Consider the following 18,932-nt stretch of genomic DNA (forward strand, 5'->3'; position numbering starts at 1 on the left):
ATCTCGCAGAGAGACCTGAACATCTCAAATCAAACCCAGTCTGGAACTTTTTGACCCACTTGAACCAAGGGATAATGATACAGTTCCAAGACATTTGTGAGTGGGACTGGGGAGAACACAATCCCCACCCCAGTCCTGAGAGACTCCATGGTGAACACGAGCCCAAGAGAAGCAAGAATTCCCCATGCTGACTTCAGGCGACAAGAGACTTCTGAGCAAACACTGAGAGCTGAACACTGCATGTAGAATGCAGTCGGGTTGACTTTAATTGTTTTAAAAGAATCTTGGCCCAGTCAAACCAAGTACCAACCAGCAGGTTTGAGTTTTCCTAATGCCCCCCACCCCTTTCCCTCAATTTCCCTTGGCCTCCTAGACCCTTCTCTCCCTACGTCTTTCAGATACCAGACCTCAGGGATCTGCTCTCTCCTCTTTAGTCTCTAGAAAATTAGTTTCTCTCATCCTTCTCTCCCTCCTTTTTTTTTTTGAAAAAAAAAAAAAAAAAAAACACTGGCTTTCTTCTGGGAAGGCAAACCCAGTAAAATCTAATATTCAGTGGTATCTAAGGTAGCCATAAATATATTCCATTATTGCTGTTTTATGTACTTGCATGTATGTACGTATGTACATCTGTGTGTATAAGTACCTACTTGCAAAGAGACACATGGGATTTCCTCTAGGCTTTGGTGCCCATTCCCATTTCCAAGATCACACATGTGCTGTCAAATGAATTCTGTAATGAGAGTATGTGAATCATCCTGGCTACATGCTTAGATGGGACTTAGAGGCTGAGACACAGTAATATGTGATGTATGGGGGTCAGGGAACGGGGACAAGAGGAGGGATTACACACAGGAAAGGAGCCAGGCAGGTACATAGGGATCAGGATTTAGCTGGGAGGAGGAGGGGGGTGTGAGTTCTGCATTGGGGTCTGGTAAGAGAGGGGGTGGGGCTGCATTGCCTCCCCTTCCAGCAGCTGTAACTAGGGTGCTTTTCCACCCTTCCCTTCAAGCTTCAGTGTAGATCACTCACCCTAGTTAGTCATTGTGCCCTATGGTCTGTTTACTTGAGGAGGCCTTACCATGGATATTCCACGGTCATCTTTCACTTGATCCTTTTCTGCCAGGCAGGTCCAAAGTGATGGTCATGATTCAGGGAAGTTGCTAACATAAGAGCATATCTTATATTGGTTTCCTGTCATTATGACAGAGATTTGAGGAAAGCACCTATAAAGAGAAGACTGTGTTTTGGCTCACAATCCTGAAGGTTCTAGCCCGTGGCTGGCGGCCCTACTGTTTTGGTTTTGTGGCAAGGACGTATCACATCATGGTGGAAGCACATGGCAGAGCAAAGCCATTCAGTTCATGGCCTAGTCCCTTTCATGGGCACGCCTCCAGTGACCCCTCCCCAGGGGAGGTCTTCTAACGTTTCTAGTGCTAAGCTGGAGACAGGCCTGTAATGTATGGACCTTCAAGGGTCTGAACTATAGCAGGTTCTGAGGTATATTTATGCCTTCCCTGCAGTAGCTGTCTGAGGCCTCTGACACAGAGAGCAGTATAGGCAGGAATCAGTACAAGCATAGGGAGTAAGGTAGCCCCTCTTGCCCTTTTGACACAGATAGCAGAGGTTGTAAGTTCTCCAGCCATCTGGGGCTGGAGATGTGATGAGAGATTGAAGGACATCTGCAGTACCTGGAGAAGACTGACAGGCAAGACCGGTTTCCATCCATCTGACTCAGAGCTGAGGCTAAGTAGAGAAAATGCCTCTGCTTTTCTGAAATCTTATCTTTGGGAGGGGATGAGTCGCTCTAAATAATAGGGGTTCTTGAAGCCCGATCAGGGGCCTTTCCCAGCGTGCTAAAATTACAGTGCTTTATTATCATCGAGCAACTCCAGATTTGTAAGGGATATGGTGTCAGAACAGAGTGAAAAGGGAAAATCTACACAGCGACTCTATTTTTAGGGTCTTTTAAAAGTAGACATAGAAGATGGAGAGACTGGTATACTTGTCAGCCCCATCCCATTTCTCTCTGACACAGGCAAAAGCTATGCCTTTTAAGTGACCTTAAATAGTCCATGTATGCCACCCAGCCTTGATGCATAAGCTCTGGGGATTACCATTTGTTGAGTGTCTAGGAGTAGGTCAAGCCTGGGTAGACAGTGATGGCAGCCTCCCCCAGTCACAGCGTTGACCTTCTAGGTCTCAGTGGTGAGGAGGGGTAAGTCCAAGCCCTTTGGTCATCCATTCACCCCACACATTCTACTGCTTGGCATGGAGGAGTTGAACTGTCCCCGTGGGGTTCAGGTAAAACCATCCCACCCACATTACTACCTATCCAGGGTATAGGAACACAGTGTGAGGTCTGGAACCTGAGAAAGGCTCCAAAGAGGTGGTGCTAGAGGAGACCAGCTGGGCAAGCACCCCCAGCAACACAAGAGAAGTTCCCTCAGTAGAGATGGCTGAAGAAGGGAGGGGTCTAAAGTCAGACCTGGGCCTCCCTTCCCAACTGTGAGTGATTAAGACTCAGGGCTCTGGCCTTCATGTTTGTGTGACAGAAAGGCAAGAAGTGCACAGTCATCTTCCAGGTGCCAGGACGTGCGCGCGCGCGCGCGTGCATGTGCGCGCGCGCATGCTCAAACGGATCCGAACCAAACCTAGTTGCAGACTTCGGGCACACCAAGCTAAGCAATTTGTGAAGAAACAAACCGGTATAGTATAGAATAGTTTATTGAGGGCATGGGGAGGGGAGTCAGGAGGGTAGTAGAGGCAGAGAGAGAGAGAGAGAGAGAGAGAGAGAGAGAGAGAGAGAGAGAGAGAGAGAGAGAGAGAGAGAGAGAGAGAGAGAGAGAGCAGAGAAGCAGGTGTAGAGAAGTAGAGGCCGGCCATGACCACGTGGAGAGAGAGGAAGTGGGGAGGGGACAGAGAGGCAAGAGAGTGAGAGAGAGGGTAAGAGAGTAAGAGATTAAGAGAGTGAGGAGGGGGGCAAGCAGCCCCTTTTATAGTGGACCAGGCCTACCTGGCGGTTGCCAGGTAACTGTGGAGGAGGAGTTTAGACAGAATACTAACAAGGTCGTCCAGAATAAAGAAACCTGGGTCACACTTGGTCCCCTTTTCATCCTCCTGTGGCTTCAAGCTCCATTCTCCCTAACAGGTGTTTATGCTGGTCTCTCCCTGAGCACCCACGATGGCGGTCCAGGATGCCCAGGGTTTTTTGCTTGTGCTTTAAGAAAAGTTTGCTTTGATCTGGAGAAAGCAAATTGCTTTCTCTTTTTTTTTAACATTTTGTTCCATGACTCCCAAATGTGTGTCCACGGAGGTGTTGCCTTCTGGGTCCTCTATGTCTTGAGGGCTCTCTTCCTGTCAGCCCGAAGCTCCCTAGGGTCTCTGTACCTTGGGTCAAAGCTTCCTCAAGCCCGCTTTCCGAGTCCTCTCACTGCTTTCTGAGGTTTGATCATAGTTTAAAAGGGACTAAAAAACTTTTTCTCTGGACCAACCTTCAGAGTAGGAGGGCTGATGGTTCTGGTTCTGATGTTCTGGTACTGATGTCTGTTGTAAGCAGGGTTCAGGAAGCCTTTGTTCTTAGTTTCGTGATGATTTTAAAGTGAAATTTCCCCACTGTTCTTCTGGTATACACATGTGAGCATTAGTGTCTTGATGCTCCCAGGACTTTCGGGGAACCTACCCATGTGTGAGTCCCTTTGCTGTTGCCTAAAAGATGATCAAAATCCACCCTGCCACCTGTGATGGAAGATAGACTGAAGAGTCCAGAAAAAGCTCTCAGCTGCATATATGTTGAGTTTTTGTGTGTAAGCAGTATTTAGTCATTACCCTCCTCACCAAAGTCTTCTGAAGATCCTCATGGGATGCTGTATTGAGGGAAGTTCTCGGATGGTGTGAAATCTCTTTAAAATTCCCTCAGTCTATTCGGAAAACAGTTTTTGATCCACAGAGTCCTAAGTTGCACCCTCGGTTACAACTTAAATAAGGTACATAAAAGCCATTTAGGCTGCATGTTGGTATGGGTGTTTTTGTGTGTGTGAGTAGCAGGTGTATACGTGAATTCACACCAATTCCTGGACAAGATGAAATAGTCTACAAATAAGGCCTCAGTAAATGGCAGGGTTTCTGGGCTGTAGCCTCCTACCTCCTAAAGTCAGATCCCGGGAAGACTGACCTTGGAGTCGGAAGGTTCCTAGCTGCAGGCAGTGCCTTTGTGCCTGAGCTGGCCTCCTGGAGAGATCTCTGTTAAAAACTTCAGGCGCCTACAGTCTGAGGGTCTTCCAAGTCTAGGATATTTTGAATTTGAGACTAGCATTTTCCATGGTCCAGCATGTCCTCAAAGTCTGTATCTTTCAGATGTTTGATTTAACTACCGGAAAGTTGCTGTCTGCCTGTGACAGGTCAGAACCCATGCTCAGGGGCATTGCTGGCAGTGCCGGTGAGGAGCATCGGTAAGCAGCAGCGAGTACAAACATCCAGTGCTGAAGGGCTTATCCGAGAACGGCTGTCCTCCATGTTAACCTCTCTTTGTACATATTCACCACTAGTTTTCTTACTGTCTGTATTGGGCAGTCTCTTCTTGTAGAGATAGATGCTTTGGGCATCTATTATATTATATGCAGTTGATATTAATACATATTTTATGCAAAACAAAAATGTGATATCAGTTGCTTTTAAGAAACTCTGGCACTGTATGTACATTTTTGTAGAAAGTATTGCTGGGTTTACATACTTCAATCAGGTTTCTGTAAAATCCAAATAAAACCAACTTAAAAAAAAAAAAGCAAGGCAGTCACTGAGAGGAATCAGGGCCATTCTGGCAGCCATGTAAGCTTGCATTTGACACAGATGGTGGAGACTCCTGCTTCTAAGCAACCTTCCTATGTGTTCCTTGGCTGCATCTGATGAGGGCCCACCTCCACTACCAGAGGGACTGATGTACCAGAAAGTTTCTTTGCATCCGAATCCTCGGGTACTTGTGGCTATTGCTTTCTGGTCTCACCATCTCTGGAAGTAGAGACTCCACTTCATAAAACAAGCACTATGCTCCTTGGTGAGGCAGAGGTTGTCCTTCACAAGGCTGAGTGAGTGGGGAATGCTGTAGGGTTTCTGCCTTCCACTGCACCACTGTGCATAGCACGTATGGAAGCCGCTTTATGAGTTGGCCTTGAGAATGCTGCAGACCCACAAACAGGACCCATACTCTGAGCAAGTAGGCAGGCTGTTGCCTTGCTCTCCTGGTGCCTGCTGCTCCTGTGAGCTTGCTCATTTCTCCTTTCTCTATAGCCTGTGTCTGAGTCTTGCACACTCTGGCTTATATGTCCTTTCTAAGTTCTGCTATTCTCATGGTGCCCTTAGGTGCTGTTCCCGCTACACCTACTTGTCCCTCTATTCTCTAATCCCAAGAGAAAGGTCTGATCTGACTCATGCATTCTTTTTGTGCTGAGCCCCATTGGAACCCTTCAGCCAGCTGATGGGTGTCTTTGGAACAAGTGCCATTCTAATGCCAATTTGAGGTTGTGAGATCACAGGGAATGTCTGGTACATACTTCCCCATAACAGGGCTCACAGGGCAGTAATAACTCTTAGTGGATGTCCCGGGTGTGGCTTCCGGATGTGTCTAGCACTTTGAACACAAAACTTGAATGAATTATGGTCCCGCTCATATGCATCACTTTGGGCATTTACAGGCCAGATGTGGATTTCCAGTTCCCACCATGGCTTATACACCTACTGATTTGTGAAATGGGATTGTGAAAACGGATGGTACCAAGGGCCTCTGCTCAACTGTCTGTGGATGATGGGGGACCACCTCAGACCCATGGAAGTTCTCAATATTTCCTTGGAAGACAACCTACAGCCCCATCCAGAAGCATATCCAAGTGAACTATGTGGCCGTCCAGGCCCTTCTGAACCTTGCCAGGATCATACCTGTTCGTTTGACCCCCCTGAGTCCACCAGGCCTGATGCTCATCAAGGTAACTCTGGTGTGGAGCCCACTCACCTGGGAAGCTGCCTGGTGCAGGGGGAGGCCAGGCAGGCCCCAGCATCACTGAGGTCACTGGGGAACAGCAGCTCTTTGGGGAGTCCACAGCAGAACCAGAGCTCATCCACCCAGGTAGTATTCTGGGCTGGCATCCTGCAGGCCCAGATGTGTGTCCTGGACCTGGAAGAGGAGCTAGAGAAAACAGAGGGATTTAGAGCAGGACTCAGGTGCTGCATTCCACCGCCCTCTAAGGATTTCCTTGGCGATGTGGGCCTGAGCCCCAGCCAGCCCAAGGAGGATGAAGACTCTGGGGATGACAGCAGTGGGCCTGAGGAGGAGAACCAGGCCTGGCCAAGTGGAACAATTCCACCAGAGTGGGGTGCTGAGGAGGACAGTATCTTCTTTGATAATCCCCTCTTCCTGGAGAGCCCTTGTTCAGACACCAGCACTGAAGAAGAATGCTTTTCCTGGGGGTACCCAAATTCCCACCCAGACATGAAGACCTGGCCTCAGAGCCCTCAAACCCTGGATTCTCCTTTCCAAGAAGGCACAGGGCTCTGGAGGCAAGAAAATGAGCTGGATTTGGGGAGCAACACTGCTGACCATGGTGGGTGCTCCACCCCTCCATTCCCTGTGCCTTCCTATAAGACGCACCCCTGCTTGGCCTTAGGATCCACTGAAGGGGCTTCCACAGTACCTCCTGATCAGGAGGGTGAGGTAAGTTAGCTGAGGAAGCCAGATGAGGGTTTTGCTGAGGACATGGCAGGAAGGGCCTCCCTTAGGAGGCACAGGACACTATTCAGAAGGTAGGGTTTGGGGGGCTCTGAGCTACTAGAACAGCAAACTTACCAGTGTGCCTGTAGCTGGGGAGATGGCTCAGTGGGTAAAGTGCTTGCTGTGCCAGCTTGGGGACCTGAGTTTGGGTCCCTGGAACCCATATAAAAGCTGGGTGTGTCAATGTACAACTGAAACCCAACATTTCAGGGGAGAGAGTGGAAATGGGGATCCCAGGATCTCAATGGCCAGCTAGTCTAGGCAAAGTAGTAAGCCCCAGGTTTAGTAAGAAATACTCGGTCTGAAAAAATTAAGGTGGAGAACAACAGAGGAGGACATTACCTCTGTCTTCTATATGTTGGACATGCTCACATGAAAGCAACAGAGACAGACAGACAGACAGACACACACACACACACACACGGACATATACAGGCATACAGACACACATACATACTCTCCTGCACACATACACAGACACACACAGGCACACAGACACACATACATACTCCCTCACGCACACACACATACACACATACATACACATAATTACACACACAGACACACACACACGCACACACACACAGACATACACACACGCACACATATATATATATTCTCACATAAACAGACACACATACAATTGATTCATATAGACTTCAGAATAATGGGAAATTTTATCAGTACAATAATGTCATTTGGAACTCAGATGCAAGTGAGCCCAGGAATCTCCATGTCACCAGCTCCAAGGAGCTAAGACTAGGTAGACCGGCTCAGAGAACAGGCAGCCTCTCCCTTCATGGTTTTCCAAGACATTCTGGGATCTTCCCTCCTACCTCCTAGGCATCCCCAGATGTCACAGAGTAGCCTAAGCTAACCTTTGTCAGACTAGAGAGCTGTCTATTTTAGGAGTCCTCTCCACTCTTTTGAGAGATTTCAACATCTTGATTCAGGATCCTTCATTTTTCCTGTTGTACAGGGTCAGTAGATCAGGCCCTTGTCAGGACAATGGCAGAGGAGCCTTGATATCAATCAGGGTTTGTCACAAGTTATGTGAGACAGGCAGGGGAACAGTTTTCCCAGAAATTCTCTGCTTTAGAGATAAGGAGAACTCAAAATGACAGAAGGCTGTAACCTTCTAATCTCTCCACTCCCAAAGTACAGTGGTGGTCAGAGGACTGCCATCCTTTAGAGATACCAGTCTGAGGACTCCTTCCAAGGTTCTGGGTCCTTTGAGGGGAACCTGGGAACTCTGTCCAGGCAGGGTGGACATCATCCTTCCTATAACACACTCCATCCATCTGAGGTTGGAGCAGGCCCACATGGGGCCAACTGAGCAACTTGTGAGAAGGGTCTTACGGGGAGTGGGAAGGATGCCAGAACGATTGCGTGGGCAGATCAAGTGTGTCTTATTTCAGACTTCTTGGGAAGATGATATTGGCCCTGGCTCACCTAAATTACCCAATGTAGACCATAAATTGCTCCAGGAATCAGATGACTTTGGATTTGACCTTAGACCTGACACATCACATCCTGTTCAGCTTTGGGTGAGTCTCTTCCCCCTGTATCTAACTTTTCAATCTGTGAAGAACCATGAACCCATGGATTTTCAAGGCTCCTGGGCTATGGCACTTCTTCCATCCACAGTTCCTCTTCTGAACTGAGGACCCAGACTGTTGTCCATGGGCTCTGGGAGGAAGGACTCCTAGGAGGGAGGGGCTTCCATTCAGTCTCAATATAATTCACTTTAACTCTTTCCACTCTTTTTTTTTGTTCATTGCTTTTGTCTCCAGGGCTCAGAGTCTCCCCAAAGCCTTTCTGACCTGGCTCCACCCATACTTGAGGACCTGCAGACAGAAGATCCTTCCAGAGCCCAGGAGTCTCTTATCTCCCAAAACAGAGGTGAGACCCAGTGTGGGGATCTGGGAAACTGAGATGGGGGAGGGGCTTTGGGGTTCAAAGTGGAGACAAAGTGGATTCATTGTACTACGTTGGAGCCGGAGGTGCTTCGGATTAATTCTTCTGCATCTTCATACATAAAGTGAGCTTTCCAATGCTTATAGAATGAAGAGCTATGTGCAAGACACAGCATTTCTAGTGCCCAGGTCTTACTGGCTCAGCAGGTCCTAAGACCTGAGCTATCTTGAGAACCTGAGTTCAGGACTCTGCCACCAGATAGACAGGGAGAGATCAGTGTCTGCAGCAGGACAGAACATCCTGCCTAGTGTCAGAGAGGTGCCTGAGGGAAGGAGGTCTGGAGGCAGCAGGCAGCTGTTTTCCTGTCTCCAGCCCTGAGCATACTGCTGTTCCTCAGGCCTGAGAGATGCTGGCTGTTTCCAGGAGCCCATGCTCTGCACCTTGGCCCCCTGGGGGAGCCAAGCATCTTTACTGGAGCCTACCTGCCCAGAATCTGAGGGCAGAGGCTCTGGTTCCCGGCCCAGCCCTGTGTCTTCCCAGGAGAGCAGTCCACAGGTTCAGCTCCACAGTCCCAAGTGGCCAAAAGATGCCTCACACCCTTTGCTCCTGGAGAAGGATAAATCAGAGTTGAGTTCTCTGAAGAAAGAGGAGACAGAGGAGGTCCCAAGCCTGAGGCAGGAAGTAGAGTGTGAAGATACATCCAGAAGTGAAGAGGCTTCCGCCACCCAACGCCATGTTCACTTGCCTTCTGCAGAAGGGTGAGTCTCAGTACAACTGACTCTTTGGCTCATAGTTGTGTTGCAATAAGAATACCTTGCTCTGCGTGGAGCATGAGAAATGGACATAAATTTAATGTGCTAATGCTTATTTCAATCCCCATCACCATATTATATGGATAATATAGGCTAACGTAAGTACAGTTTCAGAAGACTGGAATGTTTAAGAACATAAAGAGCAGAGAGTTACAGAGTCAAGGCTTAAATATACAGAAGCAGAATGATTAATGTCCCCAACTAGACACCAGGAGAGGAAGACCAGAAGAAGTTTGGGGGACTGGAGCCCTGCGAAGGCTTGGAAGATTGTAGGTAGAAGCTAGTGAGTAGAAATCACAGGTTGTTTTTGAACTTGAAGTCAATGGGAGAAATAAACTGAAGTGCCTAGGCCTGGGTGCTGCCTGGGATCTCAGCAGGGGGAGACTTGGCTGGGACTGGGGTACTACATCTTGGAGCCCATAACCCAGGAACTGTGTAACCTCAGAACTGCAGCCATAAGTAGGAACCTTCTGAGGTGACTACCTGCCCCAGTGTACTACCTCAAGGCTTTCAGACCTTCTGACTCTCCATGGGGAAAGGGTTTTTCTTCTGGATGGCTAAGTAGGAGTCATAGTAAAGAGACTAACTGGAGCTGGTTGTAGTTAATGGGCCTAATAGTGTGGCAACTACAGGGTGAACCTTGTTCCTGTTTTCAGGATTCTTGGGCAGTGGCAATAGAATGTTAGTTGGTGTCACAAATCAAAGAGCCATCTTCGTCATGAATCTGGAAATGTAGTTGTCCCAGAGCTCTCAGAGGCTAGGAAACCACAGAAGACTTGGAATCTGAAAAGGGAGGTTTGTTGTACCAAAGATGAAAGCAAACCCAACCCCAGGCCAAAGCAAGTCAATTCAACTAAAATGACAAACCCTTCAGAGAAAATGAAGGGAAAAAAAAAAAAAACAGGTCTAACTTGGATTTTCCCCGGGTAAATGACACCAGATGTGATATAAGTAAAACATTTAATATTATATTTAACAGTATGTAAGAGTTCTGATTTCCATGGCCTCACTCATTTATATTTGGCTTTTCATAGTAAGTGCATGAAGTCATTTTTTAAATATAGGTTTATGGGGTTGTACTTCACTGATTAACAGTGCACACTTCCCCAACAGGCTGGACATAGTTTTAACAACAACACTATCAACTGAGTCTTTTGTTAAATCAGATTTTAGGGCTCCCTTTATTGGCGTATTTAGATCCTCTTTAGATGTGATGAGCACCTGATTTTTTTTTTAAAATCTCTTCATCCCCAGTGGTTCAGTGGACTCCTCCTTCCCCATTACCAGTGCTTTCCCTTGTGATTTCTACAGAGTGCTAGCACTGCCTTCATGGACCTCATGAATCCTAGCATTTTGAGTTTTACTTTTCAATGACTGTTGTATTTTTGACCCATTGAGGGATGGGATGTGAAGGAGGCTTAGGAAACAGGGAGCTCCCAGTGATGCACTGACCTACTGGCCCACTTGTTTGTGTGAAGGAGGCTGTTGGGTAAATTCCAATGATTAACCATTTTTCAGTGACTGTTTCTCAAGTCAGCCTACCTGTTCTACACTTGCTCTAGCTGGCAACTTAGGTAATGAATACCTGGCATTGGTTGTAAGGTTTCAGGGGAATAGGAGTCAGGTAGGGCTGGGATTGAGAATCTTACTTTTAGGTGTTCCCTGTGGTATGGCTTGCCTGGGTCACCAGCAAGACTTATGGTAAGAGCTGTTAGGCCGAGGACCCGGTAAATCAGAAACTTCCACTGATTTGCCCCCATTTTTGCCATTCCTAACTCCCTGTTCTCAGCCTGATCCTTATACCTTGCATCTTATGTGGCTCTAGAACTAAGAATTGGGCTTGGGGCTGAGGCTGGAGCACAGAAGCGTATGAGGATAGTTGCAGATGAGAGAAATAATCTTACCTGAATTAGTTAGGGCTTTTAGTCCTGTGATGAAACATCATGACCAGAGAAACTTGGAAAGGAAAGGGTTTACTCAGCTTACACTTCCACAGCACTGTACGTCATCAAAGACAGTCAGGACAGGAACTCAAACAGGGCAGGAGCCTGGAGACAAGAGCTGATGCAGAAGCCATGATAATCAACTTGCTTTGCTCAGCCTCCTTTCTTGTAGAACGCAGGACCACTAGCCCAAGGGTGGCACCACTCAGCCTGGGCAGGGCCCTCCCCATCAATCACTAATAAAATACCTTACAGCTGGATTCTTATGGGGCATTTTTCTCAGTTAAGGTTCTTCCTTTCAGATGACTTGTGCTAAGTTGGCATAAAACTAGCCATCATGGGTGGGCAGCACAGCACTGAGCTCTTCAAATGCTCCCCTGGCCACTCCAGATGAGATAAGATTGAAGTATCTGTGGTTACCTGAGGAAATGTGGCTCCATCTTGGCTTTGCTCCTGTGGCTCTTTTTTCTCTAACTCTTCTCTGAGACCTCCTGGTCCTAGCTAGTCTAGGCCAGGCTGGCTTTGACCCTGTATCTCCATGCTGTGGACCTGAATTCAGCTTCTCCAGATCCCAAGACTCAGAGTTCTAACCCTGAGCTCTGGCCACTTCTTCCCATGGCCTTGGAGGACACTTAACGTGCATGTACACCATAAGTGTGAGTCTAAGGACACAAATGGACTTTTCTAGGCTTCCTGAGAGCTCCATGCCCCAAGCTCAATCTCCAGAGGAAGGCTGGAGGCCATCATCATTTAGAGAGAAGTTGGCTAATAACATCAGAAATGACAAGGGGGCCTGGAACCTAGCCTTGCGCCTCTATCAACTGGATGGTTTTCGGAAGTCTGAAGTGGCTGCCCACCTATACAAGAAGTAAGGGGCTTTTGAAATACAAGAGAAGGCAGTACAGAGGGAGTTTCCCATGGTGTCCCCCATTGGTCATCCACTCTTGCTCTTTCCCTGACCAATATCCCTGGTTTCCCTCCAGCCTTGTAACTACTTATTACGATTATCTCTCTCCTGCTTCCTCCCCATCCCAGTCAATCTCCCAACCCCATTCTTGGTTAGCTCTGCTTGTTCTCAGTCTCACCTGAAATGCCTCTTCTCTACCCTGACTCCTCCCCTTGCCCACCCCAGACTCCACTTGGCCTATCACAGATAACACTGAACCAAGCAGCAGGGGCAGCCTAGACAGACACTAATTGCTATCTTGGGACCTGGTACCTAGCCTAGTTATACTTTTCTCTTCTTTGGCTCTTGCCATCCTGGGGCCCCTCTGTACCTACAGCTCAGCCTGGTCCCCAGCACCATCTTCATTTCCATTGCCCTCTGCAGCAATGACTTCAGCAAGGCTGTAGCCGAGGCCTACTTGTCCTTCTTCCAGTTCGAAGGCCAGAGCCTGGACCGAGCCCTCCGGTAAGGCCTTCTGCATCTGAGGAGGCAGGAGTTGGGTGTGTGGGGTGGTTAGCAACAGCTGTGGGGCAGCGGTCCCAAGTTCCTGGAGAATGTAGATCTGCTCAATCCTGGCCTTCTTGGGCAGTGGGTTTCTCCAGGCCCTGGTGCTCACTGGAGAGACTCAGGAGCGGGAACGAATTCTCTACCAGTTTTCCAAACGCTTCCATTACTGCAATCCTGGAGCCTTCCCCTCAGTAGGTATGGAGGGTGGGGTAGGGTTGGGGCAGGACCTGGGGTTGGCATAGAAACAGCATGTGTTTACTCTGGATTCTTTGAGCAGTAGCTGCTGGGAGTCTATTGGGGCTGTAGAGAAATGGGGTGGGGGGGTCACCCCTAGTGTGGTTCAGATTCCACTGAACTTTGTACTTTCCTGTCTCTGGGGCAGATTCTGTACACACTTTGACCTGTGCAATCATGCTCCTTAACACAGACCTACATGGACAGGTAAGGGGTGGGGAAGCAGCTAAAGAACAGAAGTAGGGGTCTGCAGGGGAGGGGCTTGTGGCATGGTGAGGCAGGAAGAGAGGACCAGAGGCTGGGAATACGTCAGGGTGCAATGTTCAAACTGTCCCACTTCTCCATGGTCACAGAACATTGGAAAGAGCATGAGCTGTCAGGAATTTGTGACCAACCTGAATGGCCTGCAGGATGGTGGGAACTTCCCCAAAGAGCTGCTGAAGGTATGGCTTCCTCACAAGGCCAGGCCCATCTCTCTCTTCTCTGTCTAGAGCCTAGAACTCAAGTTCCAAGGGGGAGATTAGAGCTTGGACATGGCTTGGATCAAAAGTCTGTATGAGGACAAGGTTTGCCTGTGTGTCTCTATCTAGTAGTATTAGTGATGTCTTGGGATTTGTTGTCTGTACATGTTGATACCCTTGGACCTAAAGAACATACTCTATGCATCTGAAAATGGTTCATTACATTCTCAGGAGGGTTTTACCCCTTTGAAGTCTAACAAGTGCTAGTGTCTTTGTCTTGTCCTGTCCTGGGATTGAATGTATGAGACACAAAGTTCCATGTATGGAAAATCCTGATCTCGGGCTTGGGAACTGAATGTCCCTGGTTTGAATCCTAGTCTTCAGCAGCATATCCCTGGGCCAGTTGTTTCTGGAGGAAATGATTACCTCAGTATGTCATTCTCAAGATAAAATGAAAGCTGTCAAGGACCATGCGCTATGTCTGGCTCACACATGCTTCATAAGTAATTGGACCACTGGTTCTTCTCATCTACTTGGTGATCATCTATTGAATGTTTCCTGTACACCAAGTACCCTGCCGGGAGCAGCAGGGGCTCCAAAAGCAAGCAAGATGCATGCATAATCTGTGTCAAAATCCTAACCCAACATTCATTCATTCATTTACCAAATATTTATTACGGGCATATCGTTCAGCCATGTTTCTTTGTCAGATACCCCTGGGCAGAACAGTATGTGGGTAACTCATGCTCTCTCTCAAAGGACTTGTTTAGAATTTACTAGGCTCTGCAGAACAGAACCTTGGCTGCTTTGCTATCTTTATGTTTCCAGTATCCAGCTCAGGGATGGATGGGTAGAGAAATGGATCATGAATGCTTGCCTAATTGGGAGAAGGACATCTATGACGGGGTAGAGGGAAAGGGTGGTACATATGCCCATAGATGCGTACCAACCATATGAGTGACTAGACTGCCTGCTGATCTACATGCTTCTGTTCCAGGCCCTCTACTGGTCAATCCGCAGTGAGAAGCTCGAGTGGGCTGTGTAAGTGAGGGCTCCCCTTCCTTCCCTTTCTTGCCCTTCATCCCTGCCACTGAGCCTGTCTACTTACTGTTGCCCACCTGAGAACTGGAGAAACTGAGGGGTCTACATAGTTCTCTCTCTGAGTGGTTGGTACCTGAGGCAGGAGGCTGGACAAGTTTGAGGAAGGACAGAGGAACTTGGGCAATACTGGAGAAGCCAGAACTGGTGAGGGGTGGGTATAGCACCTCAAGAAACAGAGGGTACTTGTCTCACGAGCATCCTTACCCTGATTCTCTGCCATCAGAGATGAAGAAAATGCGGCCAGACCCGAGAAGGACCAGCCCTCTCCCTCAGCTGGCAAGATAAGCAGCCCCTTCCTGCAGATGGCTCAGGACCCCACGATGCCCACCTATAAACAGGGCATCCTGGCTCGGAAGATGCATCATGATGCTGATGGCAAGAAGAGTAAGTATCTGCCGCCAGGGACGGAGGGGTGTGTAGGGAGAGCTCTACTTGAGGAGCCTGTCCTAGATTATAGTACACAGAAGAATGACCAACCTGTGTTTCTTTCCTGGATGGTAACTGAATGCCATATAAAAGTCTGGTTATCCCCAGACCCCAGCACTCCTGTGGTGAGACAAAGACTAGACAAGCACACTAGTGTCTCCTTTGAAGGTGGAAGGGGACTGTGCTGCGTATGGGGGCAGGAGGAGGGAGAGGTGTTTGGGAGTTGCTTCTGAGGACTGGCTATGGGGGCAAGGGCAGGCATAAGGGAGGTTCTGGCAAATGATGGCACCTGGATGGAACCTTATAAGGTAAGAGGGTTCGAATTCTTGCATTGCCTGAACACATCCCTTAAAGAGCAAGGAGCATTGCAGAATCCACTCAGAATATGCCATGTGCAAAAGGAACAGCAGGGATAAAATCTGCCAGAGTTGACATTTGCAGCTCATTCCCAGGGCAGCTGTCTGACCAGAGAACTAATCCCTACAAACTAAGCTAGAACCACAGAGGAAACTCTGGTGACTAAGTGTGACTCCCAGGGATGACCACAGGAAATCAGGCCTCCCTCTGGCCAAGGACCAGGACATTAGGAAGAAAAAGAAAGGGGTTTGGTACTCAGGGGCTTCCCCCTGTGCTCCCTGAGTGGGCAACACATCATGCATTGTAAGAAAGGGGCTGAGTAGAATTATTTGTGGCTAGGTGTGTGCACCTGGGACTGGGGAGAGCTGGTGTGCATGACCACCTGTTTATATGCCAGTAGAACATCTGTTTATATGGCAGTAGAACATCTGTTTATATGGCAGTAGAACATCTGGTTACATGGCAGTAGAACATCTGTTTATATGCCAGTAGAACATCTGGTTATATGCCAGTAGAACATCTGGTTATATGGCAGTAGAACATCTGGTTACATGGCAGTAGAACATCTGGTTATATGCCAGTAGAACATCTGGTTATATGCCAGTAGAACATCTGGTTATATGGCAGTAGTTCTCTTTCTCTAATTTTGTTTCTGTTTATGGAGACTTCACCTGTCTATTTTGATTGTGCGTGTTTACTTGTGGTGGTATGCTCGTGCGCCTCCTTGTGAGGGACTGGAGGTGGAGTAAGGGTTTGTGCCAGACTCTGCATTCTTGTACTGAGTACATCTGGATGTAGTATCAGCACCCACCTTTTGTGTCTCCCCTTGGGACAGCGCCATGGGGCAAACGAGGCTGGAAGATGTTTCACACCTTACTGAGAGGGATGGTCCTCTACTTCCTAAAGGTAGGGAGTCAACAGCATGGATTACTGACGTCCCAGGGCTGGAGAGAAGAAGGAAGGGAGGAAGGACAGAAAAGTTCTTTGTAGATCGGGATGGTATCTTGGGACACTATGGGGGCTGTGGGAATATAAAGCTGATGGCAACAGCATCATTCTGGAAGCATGCCAATTGTTGAAATGCTATTTAGAACCCAGCTAATGGGGTCATCAAAGGAGAGGTCCAGAACTTTGGGATAGATGGGCAGCTGATAACATCTTCACTGAGCCCCCTGCATCTGGTGGCAGGGAGAGGGCCAATGGCTGGATGGAGACAGTTTGATAGGACACATGGTGGATGAGCCTGTAGGAGTGCACCACTCGCTAGCCAGCCCAGCCACCCACTACACCAAGAAGCCACATGTCTTCCAGCTTCGGACTGCAGACTGGCGTCTCTACCTCTTCCGTGCTCCGTGAGTCCCTAGAGTGGGAGAAAAGTGGCAAGGCTCAATGCTGCCACTCAGTGTCTGTGGCCTCAGCCCTGACGGGAGCTACTACCTTGACCAAAAAACTTTAAATTTCTGTGCTAGGGGAAGCGCTGCGGTGGGGGTGGGAGTGCAGACAGAAAGGGGCCAGGGGATGCAGAGACTCCTCCCAGTACCTTGGTTAATGCACTACCCTCTTCCTTGTATGTTAACAGAAGATTCTAGAATGCCACCAATGACTGTTTTTTGACATTTGATATAAGTTCTATTGCCACCTACATTTTCTTCTGTCAGAGAAAAATCAGTGCCCGCCCCCCACCTCATTCCCATTAATGTTGGGCTTCTTGGCTTGGAGAGGGAACAGAGGTGTGAGGCCAGAGGAGGGCAGGTGATAGGACTGCATCCCTGGGGACACACAACCTTCTTTGTCTGCAGCACTGCCAAAGAAATGGCTTCCTGGATTGCACGAATCAACCTAGCGGCTGCCACACACTCAGCACCTCCCTTTCCAGCTGCAGTGGGCTCCCAGCGCAGATTCGTAAGGCCCATCCTGCCCATGAACCCCGCGCAGAGCTCCCTGGTACTGTCTCTCCTAACTACCCAGGGGTGCAGGGAGGACAGAGGTGGATTCAGGCATCCTGAGTGAGGGAGCACTAGGCATAGGGCAGATTGGGAGCAGGGGAAGGGTGCACTCTGCACTCCATGGTCAGGTGGTTGAGAGAGGCTGCACAGCCTGGATCAGAAGTTTGAGAGAGTCAGGGAAGAGCAAGGGGCAGACGATTGGGATTAGCTTCTCCTTACTCTTCCAGGAGGAGCAGCATCGATCCCACGAGAACTGCCTGGATGCTGCCTCAGATGACCTGCTGGATTTGCAGAGGAACCTGCCAGAGCGACGGGGCCGCAGCCGGGAGCTGGAGGAGTATCGCTTACGGAAGGAGTATCTGGAGCACGAGGTAAGCAACTGGCTGTCTTCCCGCTGCCCTGGGACCCGCTTGTTGGCTGGGTCCTCTGCCGCCCTCTCCTGGCTGCCTCTGTCTCAGATCCAGGAAGCCTGGCTTAGGGACACATCAGCATGCAGTGGCAAACACAGAGTGGAGTTTGTAAGCACTAAAGACCCTTTACCTTTCATCCCAAGAACACCTGTAGGCTACTTCATCCTCTTAGGAGTATGCTTAGCTTTTCCTACAATGAAAAAACTATAAACAATATTATCCTTCCTAATACTACTACCTAATGCCTTTATTGCCTGTAAGGAATATCTCGATTTACAATTCTGGGATAGGTAACAAGAGTCTATAATTTTCGTTGTATAGATGAGAAAGCTGAAACATGTTTGTCTGTCACATGTATCCTTCACACATGGTCTCAACTGGAGTTGATTTTATTAATTCTAGTCTCCCCACCACTACCCTCCAGTTCTGCCATGGCCTTGTATCAGCGCACCCTCTGGGAGCCTAATGCCAAATACCAGCTTCAGAGGCACCAAAGGCACTGATCAGGGCGGAGAGCCACCAGGAAGGAAGGTGTGGCAAGGTGCAGTGTAGGAATGGAATGAGTCCAACAGCAGCTGGAGGCCAGAGGCCAGGAAGGGACATCATCAGTGGGTTTCCTATTCATGCCCACCTGGCCCTTCTGCAGCCCGGCACTCCCTGGCTTTCAGAGTCTCTGCCCTTTGGATCATTGGTTGTCTTCACCACGATGACTGCCCACTTCCCAGAGGTCTTTGGGTAAGATAAGGACCCAGCTTGTCCCTATCACAACCCAGCTGGGCCCTTTGTCCACTGACCAATTCATCCTATATAAAGCACATGAAACTAATTCACACCCAGCTAACTTCCCAGGGCAGGGTCCAGTGGAGCTGTGAACTGGGAATGGTATTCTAGATAGGCAGCTGCTAGTCCCAGAGGCCTTAGGAGTATTACGCAGATAAGGGTTGTCAGCTTCATGTTCCACAGATACCAATTGTTCAGAAGTGTGGTTGGACCCCAAGAGGCTCATTCCACAGAGATACTTAAGAACTATTGGGGCATCCTTCTACCACCATGGCTTCAAACAGCTATGAGCTGCCCTTCAAGAGTCGCAACTGTGCTAAAGTGGTGTGAGTTAT

General features: G+C 48.6%; 1 protein-coding gene across 7 annotated transcripts in view; it reads left to right on the plus strand.

Annotated features, from left to right (window-relative positions):
- Positions 1–18,932, plus strand: part of Psd4 (pleckstrin and Sec7 domain containing 4) — a 55,152-nt gene that overhangs the window by 17,450 nt on the left and 18,770 nt on the right. For 6 of the 7 annotated variants that reach the window (XM_076937493.1, XM_076937489.1, XM_076937492.1 and 3 more), the window contains 15 exons: positions 5,688–6,700; positions 8,176–8,304; positions 8,551–8,659; positions 9,072–9,432; positions 12,118–12,297; positions 12,760–12,840; positions 12,965–13,077; positions 13,265–13,323; positions 13,470–13,559; positions 14,575–14,618; positions 14,902–15,062; positions 16,297–16,367; positions 16,650–16,813; positions 17,261–17,405; positions 17,635–17,778. In XM_076937493.1, coding sequence (XP_076793608.1) covers positions 5,795–6,700; positions 8,176–8,304; positions 8,551–8,659; positions 9,072–9,432; positions 12,118–12,297; positions 12,760–12,840; positions 12,965–13,077; positions 13,265–13,323; positions 13,470–13,559; positions 14,575–14,618; positions 14,902–15,062; positions 16,297–16,367; positions 16,650–16,813; positions 17,261–17,405; positions 17,635–17,778 — 2,757 coding nt within the window. In that variant the 5' untranslated portion in view covers positions 5,688–5,794. Of the gene's footprint in view, positions 1–5,687; positions 6,701–8,175; positions 8,305–8,550; positions 8,660–9,071; positions 9,433–12,117; positions 12,298–12,759; positions 12,841–12,964; positions 13,078–13,264; positions 13,324–13,469; positions 13,560–14,574; positions 14,619–14,901; positions 15,063–16,296; positions 16,368–16,649; positions 16,814–17,260; positions 17,406–17,634; positions 17,779–18,463; positions 18,929–18,932 lie in introns of those variants that run through there. The other variant, XM_076937495.1, reaches the window with a different exon arrangement.

This window comes from Arvicanthis niloticus, chromosome 6, assembly GCF_011762505.2.
Source record: "Arvicanthis niloticus isolate mArvNil1 chromosome 6, mArvNil1.pat.X, whole genome shotgun sequence".
NCBI classification, from domain to species: Eukaryota; Metazoa; Chordata; class Mammalia; order Rodentia; family Muridae; genus Arvicanthis; species Arvicanthis niloticus.